This window comes from Plecotus auritus (assembly GCF_963455305.1).
Source record: "Plecotus auritus genome assembly, chromosome: 10".
In the NCBI taxonomy this organism is placed as follows: domain Eukaryota; kingdom Metazoa; phylum Chordata; class Mammalia; order Chiroptera; family Vespertilionidae; genus Plecotus; species Plecotus auritus.
In genome coordinates, this window is record NC_137785.1 from 7,092,126 (window position 1) to 7,109,142 (window position 17,017).

Genomic DNA, 17,017 nt, shown 5'->3' on the forward strand with positions numbered 1-17,017 from the left:
TGACTGTAAGTACCAAATACAACAATGTAGTACACACCACTCCTAGAACATATATTTAAAATAAATAATTTTTTTGATTTCAGAAAAGAAGGAAGATATAAACAACAGTAATGAGAGAGAATAATTATTCAGCTGCCTCCTGCACAAACACTACTGGTGATCGACCCTGGAAACCAGGCATGTGCCCTGACCGGCAATCGAATCCTGACCTCCTGGTTCATAGGTCGATGCTCAACCACTGAGCAACACCGAGTATTTGAGATTGCATCCTGAAGTAAGCACCACATGGCAGAGCGAATTTCCATTTCTTTCCCATGAGCCAAACTGTTTATAACATGGATAGTTGGAAAAGTATGGGGCAGTTATGAGAGTAAGGGAGAGTGCTCTGGAGAGCAAGAGAACCAGAGCCCCTCTCCCAAGCCTTCTTTATAGGGCAGCTCATCCAATCTCTCTTCCACGCCAAGTCTGGTCAAATGATTTGCAGAAAACACGAAGGTCCCTCTACTGGCTGTCTTATCCGGATGATGGTCTGCAGCTCCCAGGTCTGCTCACTCATGGGAAGCAGCTTAAGCTGAGCCCCAATATGAAAGAAGAGTTGGCTGTCACTTAGGAGGGAGTGGAGGGTGGATGAGTCATAGTTGCCACTGTCAGCATCTCAGGATCTAGGCTGGCGCTGGCGCTGGTGCTGCCTCAGGCCTGAGGATCCCTCTCCGCCAGTATGTTGCTCTCCTCGTTGCTCCCACCTCCTTGGAACCCCTAGCTTCTGTTGCCCTCACACCCCCTGGTCTTCCATTGGTTCCCATTGGCGACTAAATTTTTCATCTTTACAAAACAAATAACTGTTTCAAGGGTGCCCTAAACCAGGGGTTGCCAACCTTTCTGACCTCATGGACCACCCGTTGCCGACTTCTGCCTAAACCACACTGCAAGTGCTCAGTGGCCATATCTGTGTGACATAACAATGAACAAAACTTTGTAGCTAACAATATGGATACTTAGAGAAATCTGTCCTAATTTGCATTATGCCAGAAAGTTATACTAGAGAGCACTACTTGAAATGATTCTATATTTCTCAGCACAGAAAAACAAAAACCAGTTGTATGTTGATTTGGGAAATGACTGGTTGTGCTAAAATTACTAATCAGAGTTTTTTGTCACGGGAATGAGCCATTGGAAGGTGATTGTAAAGAACTGTAAAAAACAGTTGTCTACCCAGCCTGGGTTGCTCAGTGGTTGAGCATCAACCTATGAACCAGGAGGTCACAGTTTGATTCCTGGTCCAGGTTTCAGGCTTGATCCCCAGTGTGGGGCATGCAGGACGCAGCAGATCATTGATGTTTCTATCTGTATGGTTCTCTAATCATTGATGTTTCTCTCTCACTCCCTATCCCTTCCTCTCTGAAATCAATAAAAATATATTTAAAAAAGAGAAAAGAACATTTGTCTCCCTACAAATTATATCTTAGCCTCAGGGAGAGGGAGAGAAGGATGGAAACATCACTGATGAGATAGAATTGATCAGCTGCCCCCTGCCGGCCTCCCACCTGAACCCAGGCATATGCCCTGACTGGGAACCAAAAGCAACCTCCTGGTTCATATGTCTGTGCTCAACCACTGAGCCACATAGGCTGGCTGGGCAGTCCCCCTAAAATCAGGTGTGATTAGAAACTTTAACTGAATATAAACTGGGCAGAGCAGTAAAGAAAAAGGTGTTGAGAATAAATAGAGCAAAAAGGGTGAAAAGATCTTAGTCTCTAAGAATGGAGAATGTGGGAGATGGGGTGAGAGATAACCTTAAGGGATGTTGTCAAGCAAAGCCTTTGCATTTGTCCACGGGACTATCAATCATGTTTTGTTTTGTTTTAAAGAACTCCTTTATTTTTTTTTTAATATATATTTTATTGTTTTTTTACTGAGAGGAAGGGAGAGGGATAGAGAGTTAGAAACATCGATGACAAAGAAACATCGATCAGCTGTCTCCTGCACACCTCCTACTGGGGATGTGCCCGCAACCAAGGTACATGCCCTTGACCGGAATGGAATCTGGGACCTTTCAGTCTGCAGGCGTATGCTCTATCCACCTAGCCAAACTGGTTAGGGCTCATTCTTAAGAGCTGCCACCATTTCAAAGCTCCCAGCTCCACTGTTTCCTGCTGAATTGAGACATATGCTTTCTCTTAATTTTGTTTAGTTTTCTTACAGTTCATGAGGGCTACAATTACAGTTGACATACAGCATTATATTAGTTTCAGGTGTAAACACAGTGACAGGTAAATATAACTTAAAAAATGAGTTATAGTTAAATAAATTTCTGCTTTCATGAGCCACATAGGCTATGGCATTGTCATACAGCAATGGGAACAACTAAGACCAGGCACATTTCACCAGTGTAGACACTGACATACTCTAACACTATTAGCTGGTGTGTACAGGTGCCACTTAGAGATAAGATCACATGACTACCTGCATGCTGTCTCCAGGACACCATGACCTTCTTCTCTTTTCATCACTACTGCACATCTTCAGCCCTGGAACAGAACCAGGTACAAAGGAAGTATTCGACAAAAACTATTTATAAATGAATAAAGAGATCCAATCTAAACCTGATGTTTCATAAGTCCCTCTGCATAAAATAAACTCCTTAAGAGTTTAGGTAGACACTGCATTTTCAATTAACCCTTCACCCTCGCCTGGAAAAGCTGAATTGATAAATACATGCACATATCCCATCAATCCAGTATAAGCCCTTTAGTGGTTTTCACTCATACCAACAATTCAGATACAAATTATGTTTGTGTTTTAAAAATTCACTTATTGCCCTAGCTGGTTTGGCTCAGTAGATAGAGCATCGGCCTGCGGACAGAATGGTCCCAGGTTCGATTCCGGTCAAGGCTACATGCCCGGGTTTCGGGCTCGGTCCCCAGTGGGAGGCCTGCAGGAGGCAGCTGATCCATGATTCTTTCTCATCACTTATGTTTCTATCTCTCTCTCTCCCTCTCTGTAATCAATAAAAATATATTTAAAAAAAATTGCTTATTACCTCCACATAGATTCTTTTGTTCCTTTAATTAACACAACAGACCAATTCATGTGTGTTTAGGTTAAGACCTGAGTATGCCTTAGTATCAATGCAAACATTTAACAGCATGAGACTCTCACAACTTCCCAGTTTCAGCATTTATACAATTTTTCTCAGGATATACTTTTCAACAATAATCTGAATTAGAATTTTTTAATGAAATCTTTGCACACAGAAAGTCTCCTATTGGTTTCCTGTGAGAGAAAATAACACGTAATTGATCACTGACGGTGAGACCACACTCACTGCATTCAGAAGGTTGCTGTGCTGTGCAAATCCTCCTGAGGGCGCACCTCTGGCCACAGGCTGGGCCACAATGACTACATTCCTGTTTGCTAGAGGCCCAGTGATGTTTAATACTGTCTGAGGGACCACAGAAGGCAACTGCGTAGTCACTGTATTAACAGGGTTTATCTTCTGCAGGACCACACTGGTCTGTGATGAGCTGGGACTCTCTGAGCGAGGACGTATGGCCTTGACTGGACCACCACGTTTTGCTCTTGGGTGTACTTTTTCATGTATCACAAGAGAACACCTGTAGGCAAAAGCTTTCCCACACTTGTTGCAGGTATATGGTCTCTCTCCTGTATGAGTTCTTTGATGAATAATGAGCGTGTCCTTTGTGGTGAAGGCTCTCCCACAGTTACTGCATTCAAAAGGTTTCTCTCCAGTGTGAATTCTTTGATGTTTAATGAGACCTGACTTCCGGGAACAGAATTTTCCACACTCACTGCACACAAAGGGCGTCTTTCCTGTGTGAAATCTCTGATGTGCTATGAGATCGCCCTTCTGGAAGTAGCCTTCTCCACATTCGTTGCATACATAAGGTTTCTCCCCCGTGTGAAATCGCCTATGTACAATGAGGTCGCCGTTCCGGATGAAGCCTTTTCCACACTCACTGCATATGAAGGGTTTCTCTCCTGTGTGTGTTCTCTGATGTATACTGAGTAATGATTTTTTGAGAAATGCTTTGCCACATTCAGAGCATTTATAAGGTTTCTCTCCTGTGTGTTTGCTCTGCTGTTCAGTGAGCGTGAACTTTCTGGAGAAAGCTTTGCCATACTCACTACATTGATATGGCTTCTCACTTGTATGAATGATCTGATGATCAGTGAGGCAAGACTTTTTCTTGAAGGCTTTCCCACAGTCACTGCATACGTGAGCCTTCTCTCTTTTCTGAGGTTTCTGAGGTTTGATGAGTTGGGACTTAGTGCTGATGAGTTTTCGGCTTTTGTGAAATTTCAGTTCAGCCTGAAACTGTTCACTGTTGGCTTGGAGACAGGATTTTCTAACTTCAGAAAGCTCAGTACACAAGGTGATTCCATAGTTTCTTCTCTGGTTAGGTAAAGATAAGTCTGATTTCATACTTTTCTCATGTGAGTTAAACATACATTTCTGTCGTAACAGAGAATGGTTTGTGCTCTCATGGGCAGCATTTTCCCATGTGTTACATTGATGCCATTGTTGTAGGCTTTCAATTTGTAAGTGTTCTGGCAGATGATCATCACGTTTCCAGATTTCTGGGGAAGAACAGAATAATGAACTCATCCAACATTCTGAACTTGAAGAAAGGTAATAAAAAATTATCCTGATACATTTAGCCCAGCTGGCTTAGCTCAGTGGTTGAGTGTGGACATATAAAACAGGAGATTATGGTTTGATTCCCAATCAGGGCACATGCCTGGGTTGCAGACTCAATCCCCATTAGGGCGAGTGCAGGAGGCAGCCAATCAGTGATTCTCTCTCTCTCTCTCCCTCTGCTTTCCTCTCTGAAATCAACAAAAATATATTAAAAATAAAATTCCAGCCCTAGCTGGTTTGGTTCAGTGGATAGTCAGCCTGCAGACTGAAAGGTCCCAGGTTTGATTCTAGTCAGGGGCACATGCCTAGGTTGCAGGCTTGATCCCCACTCGGGGACATGCCGGAGGCAGCCAATCAATGATTCTCTCTCATCGTTAATGTTACTATCTCTCTTTCCCTCTCCCTTCCTCTTTGAAATCAATTAAGATATATTTTTAAAATAAAAAATAAAATAAAATTCCATGTTCAATGATCCTTGGAAACCACAGCTACATAAAGAAAGAAAAGGTGAAAGTTGAGTGCAAAAACAGGTTCCATAATTCACTGTAATGAAATACAGATTTGTCTACTTCTTAAGGACATGACAAACATGCAGAGTATAAAATACAGGCAATTTATGGGATATGCAGACTCACAGAAAAGAAACACCTTAACAAAGATGGAGAGAGACAGACTGACTCCTTCCACATTCCTCACTGCTGACCACTGTGTACCAACATGGTCCTAGGTTGGGGACATACAAACAGTCCTCACGTACAGGGGGCCTACACTGCAGTTTGGTGAAGCCACTTAAAGGGTAAAGACACATGTGAGATACAGCTACAGGTTGTGAAAACGGTGGGAAGGCACAGTGGAGATGGAGAGAGGTGGAGAGAGGTGGAGGAAAAGAAGCTACATTTCAGAAGAGGCCAGGACTCGCTGTGGGTCCATTAGTGTGGTGGGTACGGCAGGAATAAGATAATAACACAACAGAAAGGTCCTAGACCTGTGACTAACACCCTCCAGAACAGAACCCCTGATTTTGCAACCCAAATCCTTCTCTATATCTCATCTCCATTAATGTAAAGGAGACGCATCTACCTCCGTGATAAGTCCACACGTCGTCCCCTATGAATGTGCCCAGAATTGGACTAACACCCCTTCCACACGTGGAAGCAAGTCCCTCTCTCAGACTACAGCAGTAGCCTTCTGCCTGCCTACCCTGTTCCCCCCTGCCAGCGACCGTCTGTTTTCCATCCAGCAGCCAAAGTGATCTTTCCACATAAATTATATCAGAACAGTCCTCTACTCACAAGTCCCTAGTAGGTTATCATCTCACGAGGAATAAAGCAAAGATTCTTTGTGTGTGTGTTCTTTAGTCCTCGCTGGAGAATATTTTATCTACAGACTTTTTTTAGAGAAAGTGGAAGGGAGGGAGAGAAGGACCAGGGGGGAGAGAGAGAAACATCGATGTGAGAGAGACACATTAGTTGGTTGTGTCCTGAAGACAACCTGACTGGGACCAGGGATCAAACCCACCACCCTAGTATGTGCCCTAGACCAGGAATCTAATAAAAAACCCTTCAGTGGGAGGGCCGATGTCCTAATCACTCCCAGTGCAAAACCTTCCAAGGTTTTGACATGCCCTGGGAAGACCCTTAGTTGATCCCTGGCCCCTACCCCGCTGACCTTCTCTGCAGTCTGGTCCTCTCTGCTCTTCCCAAACAGGCTTCCTAAGGTTCTTCAGACACACTCCTGCCTCAGGCCTTTGACCTTTGCAGTTTACTTTGGGACATTCCTCACCCAGGGTGGCTATCCTCACCCCTCATCTACCTGCTCTAGTACCCTTTAACCAAGACTGCTTTTCCCTAAAACCAGTGTGAAGGCCAAGCATTCACACTCATTTATGCTGCCTTCAAGTTCCTTACAGCAATTCTCATCCCAAGATCCTTCCCATCACCCTTCACCCGTTTCTTCCTCTCGTAGCCCACAAAGATTTAAATATCAAATCTCATGTGCCTAGAACACTAAAGTTAAAATTTTTAAAAAGGGGAAAAAAAATCTCATTCACCTGCTATAAGTGTCTCCAGAAACTGTTCAATAATCATGCCTCCACCCGCACTGAAGCCACCCATTCCCTCCATCGTCATGTTATGCCATAGCTTCCTCCATGACATTCCTGCCTGACTCCCACCTCCTACCGCCTCCTACAGTCACCAGAGGGAACTGATGAAAAAGTAAATTATTTTACCTCTTTCCAGAGTTCAACAATTCTGCACATTTTCTCATCTCATTAGGAAGACTGTAACAACTTGACATGAATTACAGGATGGACCTTACCCTCCCCTCCCTCTCCTGCTGCTGCCACATTGACCTTATTTCTGGAATGTTCCTGACAGCCCACTCTGCTCCATGCACACCAGCCCTGAATGTTTCTCCAACACACACCTGCCTTTTCTACTTGCTGGCTTCTCTACGTGGAATCTTCTAACCTAGCAGCCTAATGTCCCTCATCTCTTGGCTCAAAAGCATCTTATCAGAGAGGTGTTCCCTTCCTAAAAGAACAGCCTGAGTCCCAGCACCTATTGCTCCATTCTTCAGACTAAAATTTTATCACAGCACTTTTTATCCCCTAGATATATTATTTATTTGTGTGCTTTGATTCCTTTTCTCACTACTCCTCTTAAAATGGAAGCTCTTAGCATATTTGTATGCTTTGTCTCACTGCTATTATGCCCAGCATACACTAGGTTATCTACAAATATTTTATTTTTTTAATATATTTTATTGATTTTTTACAGAGAGGAAGGGAAACGGACAGAGAGTTAGAAACATCGATGAGAGAGAAACATCGATCAGCTGCCTCCTGCACACCTCCCACTGGGGATGTGCCCGCAACCAAGGTACATGCCCTTGACCGGAATCGAACCTGGGACCATCCAGTCCGCAGGCCGACACTCTATCCACCGAGTTAAACCAGCCAGGGCTCTACAAATATTTTAGAGGATGAGTCAAGGAAGCAACAACAGGTATGGAACACACTGGGTAGCATTTTGGAAAGAAGGTGAAAAACCTATCTCTTTGTAAACAACATATCATACCATGTAAAAAAAGAAAAAAAATAATTAAAAAAAAATTTTTATTTCAGAGAGGAAGGGAGAGGAAGAGAGATAGAAATTATAGGGAGCGGCTATAGGGTTAAGCCTCAAATTGACCTGTGGCAGAGCCACAAACAAGTCCCAGCTTAGAAGGCAGAGCTCTCCTCGCATAATTAAGCTTGACCTTAGCTCCCTAGATCCTTCCTGGGTAGCTAATGGGCTGTGGGAGATGCAGCAAGTGCTGCCAAAACAAGTGGAACTCACAAGAAAATTGTAACTATGGTGACCACTACCTTGTTTACCTCTGACTACAAAATAAAGCATCAGCTTTCCGGCTGGATCTTTCTGTGTCCTCATCCAGGCATGGGAGATCTTCCCGGCCCCAGCTATATTCTCTTTGTCTGTCTTCTTTAATCCTTCACCACCCCTCCTCAGGTCCACCCTTGGCCGTGCTGACACGGCACAAGAAACATCAACGATGAGAGAGAAACATTGATTGGCTGCCTCCTGTACACCCCACACTGGGGATCAAGCCCGCAATCCGGTCATGTACCCTTGACCAGAATCAAACCCGGATCCTTCAGTCCACACACTGACGCTCTATCCACTGAGCCAAACCAGCTAGGGCGAAAGAAAAACTTTAATGTCATGTGATGAGTAAACCAGGACTGAATGTCCTCATTCTATAGTGGGGTGAAATGAAAGTTTTAGGGAAGTGAATACTACAATGGTAACATCTACAATAAACAAGAACCAAGTTCAAAATTAGAAAATACTCAAAGGAATTAATTCGAAGTAGGTAAGGGTATTATGGTCTGGTTTAGGCTGGAATTGGGAATGTATGTAGTTAAATCTTCTAGTTAAAACACATCATGAACAGCAGATTCCTTTAAAGAAGAGAGCGCTGTGGGTAGGGAAATGATGTGATGGTTGGATGGCCAGGGGGGCAGGTGCACAGGAGTGAAGGAGAACCTAAACTTATAGGGGTTCCCTAGAAGGGATGATGATTCTAGCTCCTTGCCATGACTGGGAGCTCAGGAGAGTCGCCACTGAGTAATTCTACAGAACAGTGTCTGTGGTGGATCACATTGGGAGGTCGCACTATGGCAGTCTTGTGAGGGGAACAAAAGAAGCTTAGCTGATTAGAATGAAGAAAACTTTGAAGGGTTAGTGGTTCAGAGGAGCAAATGGGAACCAGAACCTAGGAAGAACCTCAGAGGGAAGAAAAAGAGAAGATAAGAGAAAAAGGAAAGGAAAATCACAGTGAGACACTTTCCTTGGGGACACATCATTCAAGATGGGGCGGATGTTAGGAAGGCAATCAACATCAGCAGGGGCAGAAAGGCGCAGTGGTCAGAAGACAGTGAGCACACTTTTGTCACTGAAGAGTGGCCTTGGCCAGTGCAGTCTCATAGCAGGGGAGGTGGAAGAGGATGCAGAAGGGAAAGATTTGAGAATCCTGAAAAAAAAAAAAGAACCATGTCCTGCTGGCATGGGTCAGTGGTTGAGCAACAACCTGTGAACCAGGTCACAGTTCGATTCCTGGTCAGGGCACATGCCTGGGTTGCAGGCTCAATCACCAGTGTGGAGCATTGAGGAGGAAGCCGATCAATGATTCTCTCTTTACAAAGTGATTCTATTTCTCTATTCCACTCCCTTCCTCTCTCTCGAAAAATAATAAATAAATGAAAATACTTAAAAAAAAAAAAAATGAACCATACAACCAAAACTCAAGGTGCGGATAAAGTGGGATCAAATCCCAGAAGAGATAAAGGGATCTATTTTTCTCTACCAGTAAACTCCCACAAACAGAAAGAAGTCTCTCTCTGGGAAAGACCTGCCCTGAGGCACTGCTCACCTATCCTCAAATCCCTTCGCCTCTGAGCCTCTTCTCTGAGCGAATAGAATGTGATTTCCACAGCAACCCTATGCTGGTTCTCACTCACCTGAACTGGTTCCACAGTGGAGTTCACCTGCCACTGTCCATGGTGCTTCTCCGTGATCCAACTTGGAAAGTACATAGGGGTTGCTGGCCTCACAACCTGTTCGTGGGGAATGATGGAAGACTTAAGACACACTGAATAGGGCTTGGGGCCCATGAAGACTACAGAATATAATATTTAAAGACTAAACAATTTTCACATTGAGGCAGTAAAGGCTATTCTCTCAGGAGAAGGGAGAATATTCCTCTCTGGGGCCAGACAGAAAACTAAGACTCATCTACCACTTCAGAAAACCAGACATGCCAGAGCTTTCAGAAGCTGAGGATGGAAAGGCCACTGACTGAGGGCCATCTGACTGACACGGGGGAGCTGTCCTCACCCACTGACACCAGGTGGCTGTAGGTCTCCACCATCACGTCCCTGTACAGGTCCTTCTGCTCGGGGCCCAGGAGCTGCCACTCCTCCCAGGTGAAGTCCACGGCCACATCGTGAAATGTCAGGGATTCCTGTAACAATTCCATGTTGTGTAATGGCGTGATGTCCTTTAGATGATATGGAAGAAATGTTAGCTTTTCTGCTCATTTTCACTTTGTAGGGTACACCTATACAGCCTGTGGGGTTTTTAGTTTACACTCCAATAACCACATGCCTAATAAAATACATGGTAGAGAAAAGTAGTTTTACAGTTGCTTCTATGTAAAATAATAAAACAAATAATAAACAATACAGCAATCAACTCTATTTCACATACAACTGTAAAGCTGCTTTTGGCCCACCTTGCACCTTATAATTGAGCATTCTATCATCCATGTGTTCATCTGATTAGGAGTTTCTATAATATGAAGGAGTTAAATGCACTTGTTATTTAGAAATACCACATTCGTGTACTTGAGATACAACACAGGGTGTCCAAAGAAAATGTACACACTTTTTGAATAATAATTCCAGTGGGTTAAATCTAAAAGAAAAAAAAAACATCAACTGAGTTATCAGCTTGAAAGTGTGTATACAATTTTTTCCGACACTCTAGATATACGTATACTTTTCAGATTAACAATGGTGGTTTTTATAGGCCTCTAGACGTCCATTCATGAAGATAGAAAAGGATAAAGCTCACCCAAAGTCACATGAGTCTGGAGCATTTCCTTCTGTTCTCTGAAAACAACTGGCAACGGGAAGGCTCTGAGTTGGTGTTTTGGGTTTGCTCTAAATTTCTTTCTTTCTTTTTTTTTGTTTTGTTAATCCTCAACCAATGATATGTTTACATTGATTTTTTTTTTTTTTTTTTTTTAAGGGAAAGTGGATGAGAGAGGGAAAGACAGAGAAAAACATCAATGTAAGGAAACACATCGATTGGTTGACTGCTGCAGGAGTCCTGACCAGGGCCCAGGCCGGGGAGGAGCCTGAGACCAAGATACTTGCCCTTGAAGGACTCGAACCTAGGACCCTTTGGTCCGGAGACTGACACTCTATCCACTGAACCAAACTGGCTAGAGCTGCTCTAAATTTCTGAAATCCACTCTGCAACTTCCTCCTGCTTCACATGATTCTATTACTTCTGATGAGTCAGAACCTGTGGGTTGAGGAGAACCTTCAATGAGTGATACATTTGGTCTGGGACCCATTGCTAATGTACTCCTGATCACAAAACCCACAGTATCACCAGTGTCCCTTCATTTGGTCTCCCAGAAGTATTCACTCTTCAGGTCAATAAAGACTTAGATTATAAATGCGGTGGAGGAATTCCTTTATTCTGTGGAATTTAAGTGGTGCATTGTGAAAGATGAAGGAAATGACATTATAGAGGCAGAATAATTGTTCCTTCTTTCCTAGGGTCTTTGGCTGATTTAATAATTAAAATCATATCACACCGATTAACAGGGGGGGAAATCAAAAAGATTAATAGCATCTATACCTCCTATTTACATGGAAGCAACTCAGAAAAATGGAGTATTGGCCAAAATGGCAAACATTATCACCTGAAAAATGAACTACCTTTACCTAAAGTAAAACGATGTTCTGGGGAGCCCTAGCTGGTTTGGCTCAGTGGATAGAGCGTAGGCTCTATCTCTCTCTCTCCGTCTCCCTTCCTCTCCGAAATCAATAAAAAATATATTTAAAAAAAACATAGAGAACATCATAACTATTAAAAAAAAAAAAAAAGATGTTGGGGGTGGAGAATCAATTAGTGGAGTTTACTGGGAAAAGCACATAAAGAAGCTTAAGGTTGTTGTGCAGATGTAAGTCCTGCTTCCTCCACTGATAGTTTAGGGGGGTTTTGTACAGTGAGGGAGACACCCTTACGGATGAAATTGCCCTAACAAATACAAATGTCCTTTTTAAGGGGTAACTTCTACTAGGTTTTCAGAGCTTCTCCCAGGACTGCAGTTTTTTCAAATCAACCAGCTTAAAATAACCAATATCCCATAGAGGCATGTTTTAGGGTGGGAAATGCTTCCCTTCATACTCAAGGAATAATGTATTTAAAAGAGAAAATTTGCCCTAGCTGGTTTGGCTCAGTGGATATAGCACTGACCTGTGGACTCAAGGGTCCCAGGTTCCATTCCGGTCAAGGGCATGTACCTTGGTTGCTGGCACATCCCCAGTAGGGGGTGTGCAGGAGGCAGCTGATTGATGTTTCTCTCTCATTGATGTTTCTAATTCTCTATCCCTCTTTCTTCCTCTCTGTAAAAAAAACAATAAAAAATATTAAAAAACAAAACAAAAAACTAATGGACTAAAGCAGTGATTCCCAATATGGAACCCCCGCCCCAGAGGGGGGCAATTTGATTTTTAAGGGGGGTTATTCGAAAGAATGAGTTATTAACAGTGATTTTTTTTTGCATTTCTTATGGCTCTAGGGGCCTCATATGCAGTATATAAATATATATTGTGACATATTTATACATTTCAGTCCTCTTTGGTATGTTTTGAAACTTGTTATTTTTATCACTTCATATTATTATTTTTAATAATTTCTTCCTAAGTTCTTCCACTGTCCTTTCCTTCTTTTATTTCCTCTTTCGTGGATGCCATGTTCGATGAAAGCTTGTTTAGACCACATTAATGGCCTTTTAGGATTCCTCTACGTGAATAGCAGTTCACTTTATGAATAATAAGAATTATATGTCACGGAGGGGGCATTAGGATTTTAGAGATGCTTAGGTGGGGCGGGCCAAAAAAGCCTGGGAACCATGACTGGACTAAAGGTAAAAAACAGAAGGACTGGAAATAGCACCCTGGGCCCTAATGACCTTGGTCCCAACAGCAGCCCAGGTCCTAACCTTAATCAAACACCAGCGGTTCTCCGCGCCCAAAACTTCGCCCTTAAAAGCATCTCGGGACCACAGACACTGACCACACTTCTTATTCACCAGAAACCCGGGCCAGACCCTGCCGGGTACTGACCTCCCACGCCCACCTCAACATCACGGACCCGCGTATTAGACCTCCCACCTGAACCTGACACCGCCATCTTCCTAAATGCCCCCTGCACGTCTTACAGGTGGGGTGACCTGCAGCACCCCAAACCCTGACAGTCAGGACAAGGGCGTTATCTCTGCAGACTCTTCACCGGGGCACCGACCCCCAGGGCACCCCGACCACACACAGATGCCTCAGCTTCCCCTCAAATCCCGTTCCTAGCGGCTCCCCTCAGCTGCCTCCTCCCGGCCGCTCTCCCCCTCCCCTTCCGACCCCGTGGTAATTCCAGGCCCCGCACCACGCCACGCCCACACGTCACCTGTGAGAAACCAAACTTCCCCTGGGACGGAAACACTTCCGACTGAAAAACCACACACTCACCTGAGTTTTCCCTCAAACCCACCGGGACGGCACACACTGTGGCATTTCCGCAAAAACGGTTCAACTTCTGCGCTAGTCCCGCTCCCTCTACGGTGGCCGAGGAGGACCTGAGGCTTTTGAGGAAACGCGGCCTACGCTTCGCCGTAATCAATGGCAATATGTCCGCGCCCACCCAGCGGTGGTCCTGGGGGCCGCCATGTTGGGCCACCTGACTACCGTACAGATGTTACAGCTGCAACTTGGAGACCAGTAGCCAGCGATGGCGGGAAGGTGAGAGGCTACGGAAATGACCTCCTTGACTGGCACGTGGACTCTTACTAAACGGATACCGTTTGAGAGCTTCGTGATGCAAACACGGTGCGAGCTAAGTTGCTGTCGGCGGGCTGGGCAGAGAAGTGTGTTCTCCACTTTACAGATCCTTACACACACACACACACACACACACACACACACACACACACACAGAAGTTTCCAGAGGATCCGTTGGGACCTCAGGTGGCAGTAGAGCAGCGCAGGAGGCACTCCTAGAAAGGGACCGCAGCCGAAACCGGTTTGGCTCAGTGGATAGAGCGTTGGCCTGCGGACTGAAAGGTCCCGGGTTCGATTCCGGTCAAGGGCATGTACCTTGGTTGCGGACACATCCCCAGGGGAGGTGTGCAGGAGGCAGCTGATCGATGTTTCTAGCTCTCTATCCCTCTCCCTTCCTCTCTGTGAAATATCAATAAAATATATATAAAAATATATATATTTAAAAAAAAAAAAAGAAAGGGACCGCGTAACACACCTGTTCAACGGACACCCACGGGCAGCTCTGGCCGGAACATCGTTGGCCTGAAGCGTTTTTTCATCACAGAAAGGTTTTCAGAAGCTAGTACAGTGTGAGGCTGGGCATCCCCAACCAGGAAAGAGGAACTCTGGGGGAAGGCTAAATCGTCATGGGGGGTGGGGACCCTGAAAAAGGCCACTAAAGGGAGGGCAGTAAAAGTCTGCAATCAATGGCAAGGCCACCAGGTGGATCCATCCCATTACGGTACGTGTACTGTAAGGGTGGTGATGGGGCTGTAATCCAGGATTTAGGGCAAAGAATGTCAGACTGAGGTGTGCATGTGGCCGCTGTTAAAACCCATAGTCCTGGGCCTGACCGGTTTGGCTTAGTGAATAGAGAGTCAGCCTGTGGACTGAGGGGTCCCAGGTTCGATTCCGGTCAAGGGCATGTACCTTGGTTGCAGGTGCATCCCCAGTGGGGGGTGTGCAGGAGGCAGCTGATTGATGTTTCTCTCTCATCGATGTTTCTTTCTTTTTTTTCTTTTTTTTAAAATATATTTTATTGATATTTTACAGAGAGGAAAGGAGAGGGAAGGGAGAGGGATAGAGAGCTAGAAACATCGATGAGAGAGAAACATCTATCAGCTTGCCTCCTGCACACCCCCCATTGGGGATGCACCTGCAACCAAGGTACATGCCCTTGACCGCAATCGAACCCGGGACCCCTCAGTCCGCAGGCCGATGCTCTATCCACTGAGCCAAACCGGTTTCGGCTCTCTCTCATAATCTTCATCAGAAGTTACTTTTCCATTGATTTTTAGAGAGAGGGGAAGATAGAAATATCGATGTAAAACATATCGATTGGTTGCCTCCTGCATGATCCCCGACCACGGGCCCAGGGCCAGGGAGGAGTCTGCAACCTAGGTATGGGCTCTTGACCAGAATTGAACACGGGACCCTGCAGTCTGAGGGCTTACACTGTACTCATTGAGCAAGACCAGCTAGGGGTGGAATGTTCTCTTGATAAACACATTATGATGGGTGACTCCCTTCAGTCCCTCAGTCTTGGTTCAAAATATATCCAGAAAAGCCTAACAGGGCAGGGCCAGAATACTCCCCTCCCCCTCATCCAATTACAACTTATACATTATTATAAATTACTATCTATTACTGTGAATTATTTTTCCTCATAGGATTTATTGCATGCTGAGATTGCACAATCCATTTACTGTCTTCCTCCCTCCCTCCATTATAAGGTCCATAAAAGCTGTTCTTTTGCCTGCTTTGCTCACTAATACATAACTTCAGTGGGTAATACAGTGCCCGGCACAATATTTGTAGCGTGAAAATATATCTGAAGGAGTAAATTACCCCAAAACCAGTATTTGAGATTAAATCCTGAAAGAGCCACCACATGGCAGAGCAAATTTTCATTTCTTTCCCAAAAGCAAAACTTTATAGTGTGGCTCGGTGGGAAACTATGGGACAGTTATGAGATTAAAGGAGAGTGCTCTGGAGAGCGAAAGAACCAGAGCCCCTCTCCCAGGAGAAGGAGAGGGAAAAGGAAGAGAAAGCACCTCTCTCAATTCAGCAGGAACAGTGGAGCTGGGAGCTTTGAGATGGTGGCAGCTCTAAAGAATGACTGATAGTCCCGTGGACAAATGCAAAGGCTTTGCTTGACAACATCCCTTAATGATCTCACACCCCACCTCCCACATTCTCCATTCTTAAAGATTAAGATTTTTATCACCCTTTTTGCTCTATTAATTCTGAACACCTTTTTCTTTCCTGCTCTGCCCAGTTTATATTCAGTTAAAGTTTCTAATCACACATGATTTTTTTTGGGGGGAGGACTGTTTGGTCGGCTGATGTGACTCAGTGGCTGAGCATCGACCTATGAACCAGGAGGTTGCTGTTCATTTCCTGGTCAGGGCATATGCCTGGGTTGCAGACTCTATCCCAGATGAGAGGCATGCAGGGGGAAGGCCTGGGGACTGAAGGGTCCCAGGATCGATTCAGGTCAAGGGCATGTACCTTGGTTGAGGGCACATCCCCAGTAGGGGTGTGTAGGAGGTGGCTGATTGATGTTTCTCTCTCATAGATGTTTCTCTCTATCCCTTTCCCTTCTTCTCTTTAAAAAATCAATAAAATATATATTTTTAAAAATAATTTGTGGCCAAAACCGGTTTGGCTCAGTGGATAGAGCGTCGGCCTGCGAACTGAAAGGTCCCAGGTTCAATTCCGATCAAGGGCACGTACCTTGGTTGCGGGCACATCCCCAGTAGGAGGTGTGCAGGAGGCAGCTGATGGATGTTTCTCTCTCATCGATGTTTCTAATTCTCTATCCCTCTCCCTTCCTCTCTATAAAAAAATCAATAAAATATATTTAAAAAAAATAATTTGTGCCCTAGCCCATTTTGCTCAGTGGGTAGAGCGTCGATCCTTGGACCAGAGGTTCCGGGGTTAGATTCTGGTGAAGGCCAGATAACTTGGTTTCAGATTCCCTGGGACTGGTTTATTTCTTTCTCTCCCTCTCCCTTCCACTCCCTCTAAAAATCCATAGAAAAATATTCTAGGGTGAGGATTAATAACAACAAAAAATAAGAATAATTTGTGGGGAGACAACTGTTCTTTTTTAAAATCTATTTTTATTGATTTCAGAGAGGAAAGGAGAAGGAGAGAGAGAAACATCAGAGAGAATCATACAGATAGAAACATCAATGATCTGCTGCCGCCTGCATGCCCACACTGGGGATCAAGCCTGCAAC

General features: G+C 44.5%; 1 protein-coding gene across 4 annotated transcripts; it reads right to left on the minus strand.

Moving 5' to 3' along the window:
- Positions 1-1,889: 1,889 nt before the first annotated feature.
- On the minus strand, positions 1,890-13,582 carry LOC308234949 (zinc finger protein 350-like). 4 transcript variants are annotated; one of them, XM_080643450.1, is made up of 5 exons: positions 13,485-13,573; positions 12,217-12,365; positions 10,060-10,222; positions 9,684-9,779; positions 3,049-4,599 (listed from the first exon to the last, which is right to left on the minus strand). In XM_080643450.1, exons 3-5 carry the CDS (start codon positions 10,199-10,201, stop codon positions 3,263-3,265), a joined length of 1,575 nt encoding a protein of 524 aa, XP_080499576.1. In that variant the 5' UTR covers positions 10,202-10,222; positions 12,217-12,365; positions 13,485-13,573; the 3' UTR covers positions 3,049-3,262. The 4 variants fall into 4 exon arrangements, with proteins under 4 accessions (XP_080499578.1, XP_080499575.1, XP_080499576.1 ...); XM_080643452.1 differs by lacking the exon at positions 12,217-12,365 and having other exon boundaries at positions 1,890-4,599; positions 10,060-10,186; positions 13,485-13,582; XM_080643449.1 differs by lacking the exon at positions 12,217-12,365 and having other exon boundaries at positions 1,912-4,599; positions 13,485-13,582.
- Positions 13,583-17,017: the final 3,435 nt, after the last annotated feature.

Bases quoted from the DNA above. Each gene is read 5' to 3' on its own strand.
- LOC308234949 (XM_080643449.1), bottom strand. From the start codon at position 10,201: ATGGAATTGTTACAGGAATCCCTGACATTTCACGATGTGGCCGTGGAC. The intron at 9,780-10,059 runs GTGAGGACAGCT...CCCCACGAACAG, and splicing joins CAGCCACCTGGTGTCAGTGG to GTTGTGAGGCCAGCAACCCC. The intron at 4,600-9,683 runs GTGAGTGAGAAC...GTTCTTCCCCAG, and splicing joins CCACTGTGGAACCAGTTCAG to AAATCTGGAAACGTGATGAT.